At 41.1% G+C, this 17,155-nt stretch overlaps 1 protein-coding gene across 1 annotated transcript; it reads right to left on the bottom strand.

Moving 5' to 3' along the window:
* Positions 1-4,060: 4,060 nt before the first annotated feature.
* LOC141027416 (uncharacterized) lies at positions 4,061-4,600 on the bottom strand. The gene is made up of 2 exons (XM_073504445.1): positions 4,438-4,600; positions 4,061-4,380 (listed from the first exon to the last, which is right to left on the bottom strand). The coding sequence occupies exons 1-2, from the start codon at positions 4,598-4,600 to the stop codon at positions 4,061-4,063; spliced, it is 483 nt and encodes a 160-aa protein (XP_073360546.1).
* Between the last annotated feature and the right edge of the window lie 12,555 nt (positions 4,601-17,155).

Genomic DNA, 17,155 nt, shown 5'->3' with positions numbered 1-17,155 from the left:
GGGCGGTGGGGGCGAGAAAGGCGACGCAATTACCTACCCCCATTATTGAAGTTTGTTTTTTCTGGAAAGAAACTTTTTTTATAAATAAGGAATTTCAGCATTAATTAATAACAAATTTATAATTTCACATTCTAAGGTGCATTTTTTTCCCTCTAAAACAAAGGTGTTGTAAACGCACAAAACTCCCCCTTGAGCCTCTCACCATCACGTTCACGTTGAACTCACCCAAAAAGGATTTCCCTCTTTTTTACGATTTTCCTTTGTTTTTGTTTTTTAGACAAAAGGATTTTGCTTTGTGTTTTTTTTATTATTAACATAGGGTTTTACTTTGTGACTGGTAAGCGGCCTGTGGGCCTGTTTGGTTGTTTCTTTACGAACTGGACCCAGGGGTCGTTATTTTCTGTGCTTGACACGGATAAGGTCCGTGTCATCACCCCCATCGCCCACACACCCCCGCCCCCTCACCCCCACCCTCCCCACAAACCACCCCGCCGTGACCCCGCCGCCTACTCGCCTGGCCGCTCTCGACGGTTGGAGCAGAAGAGCGCGGAGTGAGATTGGGAGGCCGCCAGCAAGCACCTAGCGACTACCGGCGACTAGGTGAAGTGAGAAACCCTAACTTGTAATCTTCAACTTCTTTGTTCCTTGTTGTGTTGCCGTTTCGGGAGTTGGATATGGTTTTCAAAGTCAGAGATTAGACAGTTAGGATTTTTAAATCGGAGGTTAGGTGGAAGGCGATGCAGAGATTGAAGGAAGTTTTCTACATCGGTGGCTAGCTGGGTATTTTTTTTCTAGGGTTTCGGTATTCCAGGGTTTTCATAACAATAAATAAGTGTAGATGCGTAACACAATAGCAGCAAATTTCAGCAAACAGTCCTGTAAAAACTTTCAAAATATTGTCCTTGTGTAGTGGCGAATCCAGGAAGAAACCAGAGGGTGGGGTGAAAACTTATAAGCTGGGCTAGTGGATTAAATTCCTTTTTAGGCCAAAATTAGGTTGGGTTTAGTAAGGCAGCCATTAACTTGTAGTCCTAGATTGCAAGTCAACTAAACATTTCTCAGAATAATATTTACTGCAGTGTTTTTTTTGCAGAATATGAAATTTTGATCCAAATATTTGTATCTCTGTAGGGAAATAACAATAAACTATTAATTATGTTGCCCAAATTAGTTCATATTTTAAAGATTATAAATATGAGGGCATACAATATATCAGAGTTTTTAGGAATTATTTTAGTCTTTATTTTGTGTGGTTATGTAGTACCAGGAAAAAGTGAAGTAAGTTCATTTTCTCCAATATGACAGACAAGTGGCTAATTGAGTTGGTTACGCTGACGATCCTTTGTCCGTCCAGAACAGATTTTCTTTTCTTTTTCAAGGAACATATTGTTGGATGCGGATGTATGTAGATGGGCTGTATGTTGAAGGTGTGCGTGTGTACATTCGGGTGGGCCGAGTAACAGTAGTAGGATTTATGTTTTCATAGGACTTCTCTCAGAGATTACTGCTAAGTCTCAGACACTACCTTAGTTGTGCTGCAGAGGAGGAGGGGCCAATGCCGCGCGCTGACGCTCGGGGTGAGCCCATGCTGCCGGTCGAGGATGAAGAGAAGGACATGTCTGAACAAGCTGTGGTGCGGCGGGCACGCGCTGCGTTGCGGGGTTATGAGGAGTGGAGGGCGAGCCACCCGCTCAGTTCAAGTGTACGATTGTTGATTACTGATGCAGTACCTTCGTTGATTATACTGTATGATTATTGCCTAGTGTGTTTACATGCATAAGCCCTTTTCTTAAATTCTCATCCTTTGCTTTTCTTCATTTTATTTTGTTTACACAGGTGGTGTGCATAACCTGTCGACAGGACTGCAACAGGCCCAATGCGTATGGGTTGACATTTACCATCAGGCTAGATGGGGACACTTCAGTTGTGGTATAAATAATCATGTCAATTTTTACTTGTATTGTGTTTGTTCCCCTCTACTTTGAAGATTAACAAAATGTAGGAAATAAATAGCAATTAAATTCTACATCTACAGATCGTGCCATGCAACGCAAGGCACCAGTTCAGCGCCATCCCAGACAGTTCATTGCTTTTTCAAGAAAGAGGGAGCCGCATGTATGATTTTGGCGTGTACAAATGGAATTCAAGGGCAATCATCTGTGGTGAAAACTGGTGCAGGTTTGTTGAAGACTTCGACCTGCGAGAAGGCGACCTTGTCTCCTTTGATTTGACTAAAGACATCCTATGGTGTACTGCTGCAACCTGCCAAGGACATGCGATCAAAACGAAGAGCGTAAAGATTCTCTAGAATTAGCTGTCATAACAGAGGGAATTAATCTGATGAAGCAAGAAGAGCGTAACCTACATGACCTTTTGGCGATGAAGAAAGGTTATATAGGTGCATTTTTTGTCCACCGCTTCACCAAGTCGAACATAGCAGGAAAGACGATGTTATGTTTTTGGTGTACTAGTATTTTCTATTTTGTATGCAATTTTCTTTGTTTTTTCATGGAGAGAAAGATTAATGATATGCTATTGTAGCTGAAACCAGTGAATACACTGATGTGTGTTTTTGCATATCCTTTTGTTTCCCATAACTGAAGATCCTTATGTAATATATGTAGATGTAGCTGAAGATCCTTTTTTTTACTGCTCCTTCACATATTTGATAATTTTTCTTCCTATGACGGTGCATACAGAGATTACCGGTGAAAGATGTCGACGCCTTGAAGACCCCAGGAGATGGGTAGATACCGGGAGATGGGCTTGCTGGCATTCAGCTGTGCAAGGATAGTTTCATGTCAGTCAAGTACCACAAGTGTGATGATGGCCGCATCATCTTCGGCAAGGGATGGAGTGATTTTGTTGACTGTGAAGAGCTCAAGGTTCATAAAGCCGTTCTTTTCGGTTTCAAGACCACCACCCGTGAATATCCTCAGATCGAGGTGGTTATGAACATGCTAACCGAGGAGCCAAAAATGTAGCACGACAACGCAAGAGTGTCCTTTACAGTAGGTATAGTGTGAAAACTATGTTGATAGCAGTTATACATCTATGGGGTTATGTCTTCATTATGTCTTGGGTGATGATGACTATGAGAGGAGGACATGTTGCAGTTAGAGTAAATGCTAGGATTCGGCCCTATTCAGGACTCAAAATAGGGCTTACACAGGTGTTTGCTTTATTGGCTGCTGTTTCCCTGGCTATAATCATGAACGATGGTAATGCAAATGGAATCGTTAAGGGGGTTTTATTAATATTTTAAATCATGGAGTTAATATGGTAGAACTACCTATGAGTGTTTGCGTAGGAGATGCGGGAAGGGCATCAGTTGTGTTCTTGAATTTGGCAATGCAGGAATAATGTGAGATTACAAAATAAATGGTATAGTGATCTTATGATTCTTGTTTAGCTAATTTGGTTGTGGATCATGGGATGGTCTATATTGCAGATGAAGGTGGTAAACAAAGAGGTGCTGATGTTGGGAGCAAATAGGTGCTGATGGTCTATATGCGCAGGCTAGAGCATGTAGCAGGTGAATTGTATAGCTCATCGCAAGTGTGGAGTCACAGGGTACTGCGGTTTCACCTGTGCATCTCTCAGCTATATTTTCTGTCCTCTGCCGTAGTTTTATTTTTTGGAGCTTCATGTTAAGTCTGGCTAGGCTTGCTACCATGTATGATTTGTGCTGCTAGTTGATTACATTAGTTTCTAGCTATAGTTTGAATCAGGGGCTTGAAAGACCATGTGGTTTCTGTTAATGGAAAATTAGAGGGGGAGACCCTTCTTTTGATTAAAAAAAATGAACTTTCTCTATGCAATTAAAAAAAATTCTCCATTCAAACCCAGTTGAGAACAGTATTCATTATAAATCTGAAATAATCTTTTGGTAAAAATGGCTATCGCATTCTGTATCATAGCTAGCGAAACCGAAACAAAATAAACGTCTTAAGTATAATATCTCGTGAACGTGGATCAAATTAGGCAAGACAACTAGAATAAAGGATGATTCAACTTGCAGGAAATTTGAACTTACGACTTACTAGCAGTATAATAAAGTTTACAGACTATCAGCTAGATAAATAGAAGAAACATTGTAGGTTGATTCATTCTTGCTTCCGGACTTCCTCGACCGCCTAGATGGTTTGGCGAGATGCTTGCACAGACTCTCGAACCCCTTCTGGAAGTTCACCAAGCGCATGTATACATCGTAGGTGGCATAAGCGTCCCTGGAAGCATAATAGATGTTCCTCAAGGGCAAGGGTGCTTCTGCCCATATATGGTGGTCATCTTCTGTGATAGCATCCTTCATCTTGTTGTAGCTGTGGTGGATGATGGAACCAGCGTAGTCAGCCAAGCCATACTTTGGCTTAATCATCACTGGATCAGGCACTCTCCACATATTCTAGATATCCACAAAGTTTCGTACCACCAGACCAACACGCTTGAGTTTTTTCTCGTCATTGTTGATGTCCACCCCAACAAAGGTGTACTCCTCGTCGAGCAGGAAGGCGGCAAGCAGGCCGCAGTGCTCATCAGCAACTCTTATGTGGTACACGAGGACGTAGATGCCAACGCATAACTGGACAACGGCAGCCATCTGTGTCGGACCACGAGGTCGGGTGAACTCCACATCCAGTGCAACTATCTTCTAGTCGTCGTTCCGCAGCCAGTATTTGAATCTGCCAATGCAGTACTTAACACAGCTAGCCTTGTTCGTGTACTTCACAAAAATTTCGGTATTTCCATCTGCCCTAGCAGCATAATCTTTCTCGAACGCCATGCTGAAGGACTGTAATTGATGAAACCAGTATAAGACATGAAGCATGACAATAACACACTACTAGGAAAAGGGCTATAACTAATATGGACATTAATGGCGCACCATGTATGTGGTGCGCCACTACTATATAGCAGTGGCGCACCAGATACAGGTGCGCCATTATTGACATATTACTACTGGCGCACCTGATGTGTGGTGCGCCATTACTAGTTTAGAAAAAAAATTGTTAGTAATGGCGAACCAGGGTATAGTGCGCCATTACTAGTTGACATAGTAATGGCGCACCTTCACCAAAGTGCGCCATTACTATGTGTATGACTTGGTCAAACCTTGGTCAAACTTAGTAATGGCGCACTTTGCAACTTAGTAATGGCGCACCTATGCAAAGTGCGCCATTACTAAGTTTGACCAAGGTTTGACCAAGTCATACACATAGTAATGGCGCACTTTGGTGAAGGTGCGCCATTACTATGTCAACTAGTAATGGCGCACTATCCCCTGGTGCGCCATTACTAACTTTCTTTGCACCCGCCCCTCCCCCCGTGGACCGCCTTTTCAGTTTAAAAAAATAAAAAAGTGATGGAAATGTCAAAAAAATAAAAGAAAATAAGTTTCCCATGTGATATGTGGTCTAGTTGTTGGGAAAATTTACAAATATGAATTTCGACTTTATTTGCAAAATCTCTCTCAATTTAGTAAAATGGGCATAACTTTTGCATACGAACTCGGATTAAAAAGTTTTTTATATGAAAAATCATCTACTCGAAAAGTTACATTCGAATTGAACCGGGGGAACATCGTTTAAGATTTTCAGAATACCCAAAAACCTAACAGAACGAAAGATACAGGGCTTTTAAGATCTAGAGGGGGGGAATGGAAAAAGTTTCAAACTTACTAGTGGCGCACCATTCGCTAGGGGCGCCACTAGTAACAGAAAAAAGTTGGTTTCGATTCTTTTTGGATTTTTTTTTTCAAAATATGATACGTAATATGACAGGGAAGTTTGAAATATTTTTTTCAAAATTTTCATCACACTCATGAACATGAACAAATTCCTAGACATCAACAAGGTTTAATAGGATTGATATGATAGATATATCAATAAGTGCCTGTGAAGTGAGCTGGTGCCGGGGTTGGATAGAATTGCGACGTTAAGCGTGCTCGGGCTGGAGTAGTTTGAGGATGGGTGACCTTCCGGGAAGTTTGACCACGGAGTGCGATTTGACTTGAGATTAAGCATATTGACCCGAGATTAAGCCATAGTGACCCGAGATTAAGAAAAAAGTTGATGAAAAAATTTGAATTTTTTTTTAGTAATGGCGCACTTCTATGTGGTGCACCATTACTAAGTCAGATAGTAATGGCGCACCAGATAGGCACCATTACTATCTGGGGTACTAATGGCGCACCAGAGGTGCGCCATTACTATTTGTTACTAATGGCGTGATAATAGTGGCGCACCTATAGTCAAGAATAAACATGTATCAACAATCAAGAATCAAGAATAAACATGTATCTATGAATTGTTCATCGCCCATGCATCAACAATCAAGAATAAACATGTATCTATGACAAGACAACGGACTAGATGTTGCATACAGATGAATCTGTGTGCAAAATTCTCATAAGGCAACGGACTACATGTTGCAGGCAGATGAATCTGTGCGCACAAACTAAAGAAGCAGGAGAACAAGAAATTGACAAGAAGAAGGCCATCGTATGTGTTGCTACTGGAGAACTACTAACAAAATTGACAGGAAGGAGAACTCACCGTTCCAGAAGCCAGATTGTTGGGAGATTGGGTGACGCAGAGGAAGAGGGAATCGAGAGGACGCAGAGGTAGAGGAACCGTTTTTGGAGAGTCGTGGCAGTGAGGACGAAGCGCCCTCGCGCATGCCCGTCCTAAATAATTGGGACAGGGCTCGTCGCGCTTGTTGGAGGCCTGTATAAGAAAGCACAAGAAGCCCAAATGCTTCACGGTTGAGATTACTGATCTAAACTTGCTAAAAAATTCTCAAAATAAAAAACTAGCTAAAAAAACATTACGTGATCTAAAACTACCTCTTCGTGAGATCCCAAATTCCCAATATTTCCTTCTAGTCGGTTGTGAATCCCCTATAAATAAATATTACGTGATCTAAAACTACCTCTTCATGAGATCCCAAATTCCCAATATTTCCTTGTGATCGGTTGTTAGAGAATCCCCTATAAATACGAACCTTTTTACGGCATAGATCGTATGCTTCCACCCCACGCCTCCCACCCCACGCCTCCCATACCTAGCCTTCCATGACTACACCGAATTACCACCCCACGCCGCCCAAAGTAGCTCCCAGGTCGGTGAAGCCGACGGAGCCGTCATCTTCAAAGCCTACGTCGGCGAATCCTGAGATGAAAGAGAAGGGCACGTCAGAGAAGCCGACGAAAGAGAAGGGCACATCGGAGAAGCCGGTGAATCAAAAGATGAAAGCGAACGACAATGGAGCCGGTCGCCATCAAGAGAATCCTCCGGTTACGATCGAGATCCTTGTACTCTGTATACACCCTCTTTCTCAAGTCTGCATGCAATCGCATTATTTACGGCGCACTTCCTTTTGTTCTCGTTTAGTTATAGCCATAACGAACTATCCCTATTTTACCGAAGGGAGATGGGTGTGTCTAGAAAGGCTTGCACGAATCTTAGCATAAAAGCAATACTTAGAGCACATCTAGATGTTCTTTTGCAAAACTTAAGGGAGATCGTGGATGCCTTCCTCTTTTAGTTTTTAGTCATGAATGCCTCTCTCTGTAATGAAACTTGCGCTAATTTTCGTGCTGGTAAGTTCTACATGCAATGATATGGAAAGGAAGGACTAGTAATTCAACTTTGTTTAAAACCAGCAACCGAATCAACAAAATAATCATAGTACTCCTAAATGTCTGATCAAATATGCAGTAGACAGAATACAAAGTAGTTTTGTATGTAAGTTGAACACCTCACTTATTTGGCATTGAGAACATCAAATGTATACTATATTAAGTTTTAGGTTGATATGAAAGAAAGGAGAAAACTAAAGAGAAATATGGACAGTAGGCTCACATGTTACATTCCTAGTATGGTGATTATCTATAAACTATTGATCTTCTGATCATGTATGCAATTATTTTCGTAAGCGTGACGCCTGAAACTTTAGTAGTGTACATAGACCAAAGTCTGCTCTTTCTACTAAAAATCTATACTATTATCAGTCAATTTGCCGACAGAGATAGCTTGTTTTTCTATGTCTGGTGATCTTTATATGGCCTAGAAGCTCTATAATTTCATGCAGTACTATAGAGCATAATTTTGATATTGGCATAGATTAGATCTAGTCAGTTCTATGCGTGTTTAAATGAATACCATACAAAATCTAATCACACTATTTGTACATTCAGGGAACTCAGGTTGCTTCATTGCTGCAATACGAGAAGTTCATAAAAGAATTAAACACACAACAACTGACGTACATCAAGTTGATTGGACTGGGTGAACTTCTCAAGACTCCTGGCATGAGAATGAGACGTCTATTGTGCCAGGCCATCGCTTATTCATATGATGCAGAGCAGGATGCCTTTATAATTAATGGGAGACTATGTAGGATCACACTAAAAGATGTGGAGCATATAGGCCTGGCCTACATGGGGAAGAATCACGTCTCTTCAAATCACAACGATACTTTGGAGTTGTGGAAGGAACTGAAAGACCCCAATGACACAAAAGTAACATTGAAAGGATTGCTAGCCAAGATGAAAGGCGACAACACACCTAATTTTGTCAGGCCATTTGTCTTGTACACCATAGGCAAATATGTATGCCCGGCAACACAGCAGTATGTGGACAACAGATACCTTGGGATTGTTAGAAACGTTGAGATAATAAAGAGCACCAATTTTGGACAGCTTACACTTGACCATCTTATGGCTAGCGTCAGGAAATTTGTAAATGGTGGAGCAAATCTGGAGGGCAACCTACCACTGCTGTAAGTAATACAATCATTATTAACATACCATACATTTAATTTTATGGAAAAATTTCGAAGCTGCTTTTGTTGTAATGCAGACGTGGTACTACGAGAAGTGGAGGGTGCACCAATTGGACTCTACCATCTCGTATGCATCAAGGTTAAGGCCGCTGATCCAAAACTGGAGTGACAAGAAGGCACAGAAGGTTGACAACATAATCAACAAAAATTATACAGGGGTTGGAGAGGTAAAGTGTTAGTACTGTGTGCCTGGATTATCTACCATATGTTTTGAATGATACTAACGACACTAACATACAGTATGTCGATGACCTGCTGCGGCCTTTCAATGCACTACCAGTTGGGACGCCGGTCAAACCAAAGACTGACGGTCAGGTAAATGATGAACATCAGGCACAGATATATATTGTAACTTTGCAAGTACAATCAAAGTCATATGCTTCTAACTGCTTGTAATTTGCAGGATAAGGCACTCATGGGTCGTGTATTGGCTGATTTGAAAGAAGTTGCCTCCATTGTGCGGGAAGCCAGTGCACAACAATTTGATAGGATGAGCACCCTTGAAAAAAATGGACGAGTGCCTTAGGCGTACACTTGCGAACGGCAGACGCACGGACGACCTCATCACAAAATTCAATGTAAGTATACCATTATGAGTTTCTATAAATATTTTTACTATCAATACTCTCCACACTAACACATTTTTTAAAGAACCACCGCTATGGAATATTTGATGCTGATCGCCCAGGAGTAGAGGACATACAGCTATCTAACCTGGGAGTACCTGCGGATCCAATGGAGGTCCCAGGAGAGAATACTACTCACCAGCAAAAACAAAAAGATGACACGGAGGTAATGGCCAAAGGCATTTCTGCTAAGGGAATACAAAAAGATAACATGGATGCCCCCATGAAGAACGTAGCTAAAGATTTGCAGCCTGCTCCTAGTTTGCAATCACGAAAGCATTCAAAAACCACCACAAGCCTTGAAGCTTTCATGGTGATACACATTTCATATCTAATGATTTTGTTTTAAGTTAATGCAGATTCGTAGCTAACATATGATCTTCCACGTTCAGGATGAAGAAGACAGAGCTGTTGCTGGAGCTTGCAAGGAGAGTCTCAAGAATGCTTCACAGCTTTATAAAGAGCTGGATGTTTCGCAGGGTGCTCCGAGTTTGGATTCGCAAAAGCATTCCAAAGCCACCACAAGCCTTGAAGCTTTCCTGGTGATGCACATTTTACAGTTAATTGGTTTTGTTTTTTTATTTCGCGCAGATTGCAAGCTAACAAGTGCTGTATTTCGAATCACAGGATCCTCTGAATTTGAGGCACAATGAGAATGTGCGAAAGGCTGAAGAAAGAAAAGATCAAGATGATGAAGATGTCAGTATTGAGGTGGGGGGAGAGGCAGGTACCAAAAGCAAACACTGGTCTGCCAAGGCTAAGGCAATAAGGGAGCCAGGAGAGCCCCATGTCTTCCCAGTTGATGAGGACAACTATGATGAATCTTTAGCAAGGCAGCGACAAGATAGTGTGGTTGATTCCATGCTGCCAACTCGTGCGAGCATCCGGAAAAGAGTGGCATCTTCATTATTGTGCAATGAAGATTATGTTCTGTACGATAGTGATAAGAAGAGAAAGAAAAACAGGACTCCATCGGAGTCTACCAACTATTCCAAGTACATAAAGAACAAAGAGGAAAAACAGTGCAAGCAATTTAAAAGATACAGACAAAGGTGCTTCGAGACTGGAGACCGACCTTGACAAGTTTCGACAGAATTACGTGGCCGAAATTGTCAACACCTCAGATCTTGATAAACAATTGGTGGTAATTGATGACATTGTTCTGCTACAGAAGCATTTGCAATGCCTCACCATGACAGATGGAGTTTTAGATGTCAAATGGTTAGGTGACGAAGTAAGATATTTGCCAAATTATTTTGTCAATTTTCTTTTGCACAGTACAATTAACTTGAATTTTGTTTTAGTTGGTTGATGCTGTGATTCAAATCATGCGTCATGATCATCCTAAGGACATAAGGGACGGGCAACTGGTTTACATTGAGAGGGTGGCCAGCGTCGCTATGCTCGAAAGAGATGGTAAGGCAGAGAACTGCCACGAGGCCGCTTTGGCGGGCAGTCATGGAACAACAAAAGGAGACAACTACCTCAGACATGATCTGGTACCATCTAACCATTACATAAACACATTTATTTTTCTAATTATTATGCATGTTGATGTAATCATCTTTGCTGTCCAGGTTTTTCTACCTACGAACATGGCGAACACCCACTGGTTCCTTGGGGTCGTAAACCCCAGAAGGATGGAGATTCAGATTCTTGATTCACTTTTCAGCTACGTAGTAAGACAAGTGGTTCACGTGGTGAGATTTTAAACGTCTTTCAATATAACACAGGATTTAGCATCATACCTGACAATGAACCGTGAGCAACTTCTCATACCATGGACTTTGGTAGATACGTGGGGTGGAAGCACATCTGAGAGCATCACTGCGAATCAATGGACCATAAAGCCATGCATGGCAAGACATTAACGTGACCCAATGGACAGTAAAGCATGTTCCTGTGCCAAGACAAGATGACAAGTCAGTCAACAGTATTAGCTTCTAAATATGTTTTTCATTGTTAATACATGAAATGCTGCTAACAGAATTAATTGTTGTAGTTCTTCTTGTGCACTCTACATGCTGAAGAACATCGAATTCTTTATGGGAGAAGATCTTATGCTGCGTTATGACCAAGTACGTAAAGTAACACCAAAAATTTTGTCAATTTTGTAAACATATGGAACGATACTAACATATCCTCCCATGCAGGCATACATTGATAATTATAGAAGAGAGCTGCCTGTGCTCCTTCTGAATTCGCCCTACAACAAATTGAAGTCCATGAAAAGGCTGAAGACGTACAATGCTAGCCTATCGGATGCAGCTGCGATTGAAGATCATGAAAATGCAAGCAGTTAGTCCAGCAGTGGTTGATTCTTAGATATGGTGTGTACACTTGGTTATGAAGCGGTAGAGTATGGTGTGGTTTGGTTTGGTTTTAGTCCCGAAGAAGGTTTCCTAGCCATGTTCTTAGTCCAGTGCGGATTAATCAAGTTGTAATATTTCACAGTACTGGTTCCAAATACTATTCTTGAAATAAATTTGGTCTGCATGGGAGATGCTGAAACATATATTTGCTTTTTACAACCAGAACTTTTGAAGCTTAGGAAAGTTAACTGAATTCATAAATTTATATTTAAGTTTCATCGGAGTCTGGACAAGATTCAGAACAATTACATCGCTAGTTAGAAGTTTTAGAATTTGTTTAACATCGCTAGTTAGAAGTTTCAGAAAAATTTCAGCAAGTGCTGAAATATTTTGGCCGAAATTCAGTGAGGCTGGAATATTTTGGCTGAAAGGCAAATATTGCAGTGAGTGCTAAAATGAATGAAGTTCAGTTATTTCATTGAAATCTCACCGAAGTGAAAACCATGGTGTCGTGCCATCTTGAGCAGCACCAGACATGATTCAGTATTATTAACAAAATTTGGTCTCACATATACGAGGAAAAAAGGTATGAGCATGAGCATGCAAGATCGGATGGGCAATAAAATAGCTTCACAAGAGCGTAAAATACTTCACGTGTGAAGACTCAATCCTAGTTGACTTTAGAACCAGTTTTCATCCCAAAAGAGGTCCAGTGAACTACTTATAACCAATAATAAAAGCGGTCCAGTTCTTTTGGCTGATTTTCAAAGAAACGGGAACTATATCTTTTTGATGATCGTGATTCTCAGGAGACCTACGTGTTGTTACGCAACTTACCTTCTTTTTTTAAACCATAACTTACCTTTGCTAAACTCTCCACGCCCCCGTAATATTTAACCAGGTGGGTCCCCTCCCTTGATTTCCTCCAACCGAATAAATCTATACGTAGATATATGCCCGGGTTGTTACGATCCCTATAAATAGGGATCCCTTGAAACCTTGTAGATCATAGTTCGTCCTTCTGCGCCGCCCAAACTGGCAAGTCCGAAGGACGGAGCAACCCAGGAATCCAGGAAGACGGAACGACAGAGCCAAACATGAATCCTCTGGTAACTCCCCACGATCTCCTGCTGGAGCCGCTGCTATTTTTCGTGCCACGATCTTCCTCCCATGATCTCTTGCTACAACCCCACTAGATTGTTTGCATATTCATGTAACTCAGCACGTTTTTAAACAAATTAAGTTGGGGGCGTTAGGGGAGGGCGCTAGGATTTGTTTCCTACCAGATTGGCAGTTCATTGATTAATTCCAGGCTAAATCTTAGCGTCTGGTCTTGTCGATGCCAACTAGTGCAGCGGGCACTTGCCTTCTTTTTTCCTTCCACACGAGTTATGGAAGGCATCGATGGCCCATGTTTTAATTCCATACTACTGACCATGATTAGCGCCTAGAGTTGAGGAGGCCACGGTTGGATAGTTTATTATTTTCCAATCTTTATTTTATTTCAGATAAGTGCCTTGCAATGGAGATTACCTTAGATGACCGTTCAAACGTAACCAAGCTGAATCTAATGATAGTATTTGCACATTCATGGAACTCAGCATGCTTGTACCTCATGAAGTAGCGTAGAGCACAATTTTTATGTTGGTATATATAAGTTGTATTCGTTTGTATGAGTGTTTAAATTGTATACCATGTTGAATCTAATCACACTTGCACATGCATTGAACCCAGGATGCTTCTTTGCCTCCATATGAGGAGTTCATAAACGGATTAAACACGCAGCAAAGGATGTACATCAAGTTGATAGGACTGGATGGACTTCTCAAGACACCTAGCATCGAAATTAGACGTGTATTGTGCGTGGCCATCGCTAATTCATATGAAGCAGAGCAGGATGCCTTTATCATCAATGGGAGACCATGTAGGATCACACTAGAAGATGTAGCGCATATAACAGGCATGCCCTGCCATGGGAAGAAGCACGTCCCTTCAAATCTTGATGATAATATGGAGTTGTGGAAGAAACTGAAAGACCGTAATGACACCAAAATAACATTCAAAGGACTGCTAGCCAAGATGAAAGTCGACAGCACACCAAATTTTACAGGCCACTTGTACACCATAGGCAAATATGTATGCTGAACAAAAGAGGAGTATGTGGATAAAAAATATATTGGGATTGTTAGAATCGTTGAGACCATAAAGGGCACAAATCTTGGACAGCTAACGCTTGACTATCTTATGGATAGCGTTAAGAATTTTGTAAATGGTGAGGCAATTCTGGAGGGGAATCTACCATTGCTGCAGGTAATTCTTAGTAGTACAATTATCAGTTACCTAACATACATAACAAAATGTACGAGAATGTTTGTAAACTGCTTTTGTTGTCATGCAGACATGGTACTACGAGAAGTTCAGAGTGCACCAATTGGACTCTAATATCTCGTATGAATCAAGGTTAATGCCGCTGATCCAGAACTGGAGCAAGGAGAAGGCAAAAAAGGTTGACAATATAATCCAGAATAATTATCCGGGAGTTGGAGAGGTAAAATGTCAGCACATTGCCTGGATTATGTAACATATATATTTTATAAATCATACTAACGAAACTAAACTGCAGTATGTTGAGGATCTGATGAGGCATTTCATTCTAGCACGAGATGGTACGCTGGCCAAACCGAAGATTGGCGCTCAGGTAAATGAGTTACATCAGGCACAAATATATATATTGTAACATTCCAACTAGTATGAAGATATATGATTCTAACTGTTTCAAAGTCTCAGATTAAGGTACTCGTCGGACATGTATTGACTGATTTGCAAGAAGTTGCCTCCCTCATGCGGGAGGCCAGTGCAGAACAAGTCGATAGGATGTGCACCCTTGAAAAGAAAATGGATGAGTGCCTTAGGCGTACTCGTACAAATGGCAAGCTGATGGAGGACCTCATCGAAGAATTGAACGTAAGCCTAGAATTATGAGATTAGTATATATAATTGGAAATTTACGTGTACAAGTTTTTTTTCTAATTTAGTTTACTATGAAAACACCCCAAACTAACATGTATTTTTAAAATAAAAAACGCGATGGAATATTTCCAGGAGTTGAGGACATACTTATCTGACCTCGGGGCACCTTCACACCCAATGGAGGCCTCTGTTGAGAATGCTGAGCAGGCTTCTGACCAGGGAAAATAAAAGGATGTCACGGAGGTCGCTGCTAAGCACGATTGTCAGCAGGGAATAAAAAATGATGACATGGAGCCCCCCATGAAGAACCTTGATGAAGATTTTGACCTACGCATGCATGTTAACTTAATTATGAAACAACCATTGTCGTTTCAGAAATAACATGTGATATTCCACGTACAGGATGAAGCATTCGAAAGAGCTGCTGTAAATATCAAACAGGATCTCAGTGGTGTTCATAAGCTTTTGAAAGAGGTGGATGATATCCAGGGAGCTCCTAGTTTTGATAAGCAAATGCATTCCAAAGCCACCACAAGCCTTGAAGATTTCCAGGTGATGCACATTTTACCTATAATTGAGCAAGAATCTGCTAAAGGCTAACACGCGGTTTATTTCGTATGACAGAATCCGTTCAACAGACGGAGTAAGCAGCACTCTGTGAAGGCTACGGGATTGCGAGATCCTGAAGAGCCCCGTGCCTTCACAGATGATGACAGCCATAATGAATCCTTTCAAAACAGCAACAAGTAAGTGTGGTTGAATCGACGCCACCAAATCATGTGGACGAAAATAAAAGGGTGGTATTGCAATTATTTAAGAATGATGAGTATGCTTCGTACGACAGTGAGAAGAAAAAAAGGAAAAAACAAGACTCCATCAGAGTGTACAAATGATTCCGAGGACACGAACAGTAAAAAGAGGAAAATCGGCTCTAGCAACTTAAAAAATAGGTCAGAAGTTCCTGAAACCCAGAGGGACCAGCTAGACGTGGTTCGACAGGATATCGTGGCGTCACTGATCAACACTACAAATCGTGAAAAACAAATGGTCTTAGTTGATGACATTGTCGTGCTATCAAAGCATTTGCAATGCCTCACCCATAAAGATGAATCTGAAGATGGCGTATGGTTGGGTGACGAAGTAAAATAGTATTTCACAAATTAGTTTATGAAGTTTCATTTTTGTACAATACAATTAACTTGATTATTGTTGTAGGTGGTTGATGCTGCGATCCAGCTCATGCTTCATGATCAACCAATTGACACAAGGGACGACCAACTGGTTTACATTGAGAGGGTGGCCAGCGTCGCTAAGCTCGAAAGAGATGGTAGGATAGAGGAGTGCTACAAGGACGCTTTGGCAGGCATTCCTGGAACAACACAAGGCACCACCTACCTGAAACATGATATGGTATTTTAACCTGACGTAGAATAGATTTTTTTATTACTATGCACGTTGATCTAATTATTTGTGCACTCCAGATTTTCCTACCTACGAATAGTTTAAACACCCACTGACTCCTTGTGGTAGAAAACCCCAGAAGGAAGGAGATTCAGGTTCTTGATTCACTTTTCCACTTTAAGGTACCCAGAGAAGTAAATAACGTGGTGAGAATTTCAACATATTTAATTATAAGAAAGGATTTAACATCGTATGTAAGTATTAGTCGTAGGCAACTTCTCATCCCGTTGGGCTTGCAGGTACGTGGGATGGAAGCACATCTGAGAGCAGCGATGCGAGTAAATGGGATTGAAAGCAATGCATGGGAAGACATTAACGTGACTCAATGGCCAGTACGGAATATTAATGTGCCAAAATCCGATGAGATGTCAGTCAACAATATTAGCTTTTGTTTTTGTTTTAGATTGCTAATATCTGAAATGCTGATCTAACAACATAAAATGTTGTAGTTCTTGTTGTGCACTGTACATGCTGAAGAACATCAAATTATTTACGGGAGTAAAACTGAGGTTGCAATATGACAAAGTACGTAGAGTAACACCTAAAATTCTGTCATTTTTTGAAACGTACGGAACGATACTAACATATCCTCGTATGCAGGCCTACATCGACAAATTCAGAAGAGAGCTACATGTTGTGCTTGTCGATTCACCGTACAACAAAATGAAATACAGGAATAGGTTCAAGCAGTACCATGCTAGGCAATCGGATGCAGCTGTGGTTGAAGACGACGAGGATGTAAGCGATAAAGTAGGGTGTGGTTGGGTTTTAGTCCCGAAGAAGGTTTCCTAGCCGTGTTCTTAGTCCATTGCCGATGATTCAAGTTGTGAAACTTCAATAATATTGGTTACAATACTTTGCTTGAAATAAATTTGGTCTCTACGGGATCTCGTAGAAATCTATATTTGCTTTTTACAACCATGTTATATTAACAGATCCTGG

Source organism: Aegilops tauschii, chromosome 7, assembly GCF_002575655.3.
Source record: "Aegilops tauschii subsp. strangulata cultivar AL8/78 chromosome 7, Aet v6.0, whole genome shotgun sequence".
Lineage (NCBI taxonomy): Eukaryota > Viridiplantae > Streptophyta > Magnoliopsida > Poales > Poaceae > Aegilops > Aegilops tauschii.
Note: the sequence above shows the minus strand (reverse complement) of the source record. Positions and strands in the feature narration are given on the sequence as shown.

What these genes read in the sequence shown, in the direction of transcription:
- LOC141027416 (XM_073504445.1), bottom strand. Translation starts at nt 4,600, where the DNA reads ATGGCTGCCGTTGTCCAGTTATGCGTTGGCATCTACGTCCTCGTGTAC. An exon ending in GAAAAAACTCAAGCGTGTTG is followed by an intron (nt 4,381 to 4,437) that starts GTCTGGTGGTAC and finishes TGCCTGATCCAG; the next exon opens with TGATGATTAAGCCAAAGTAT.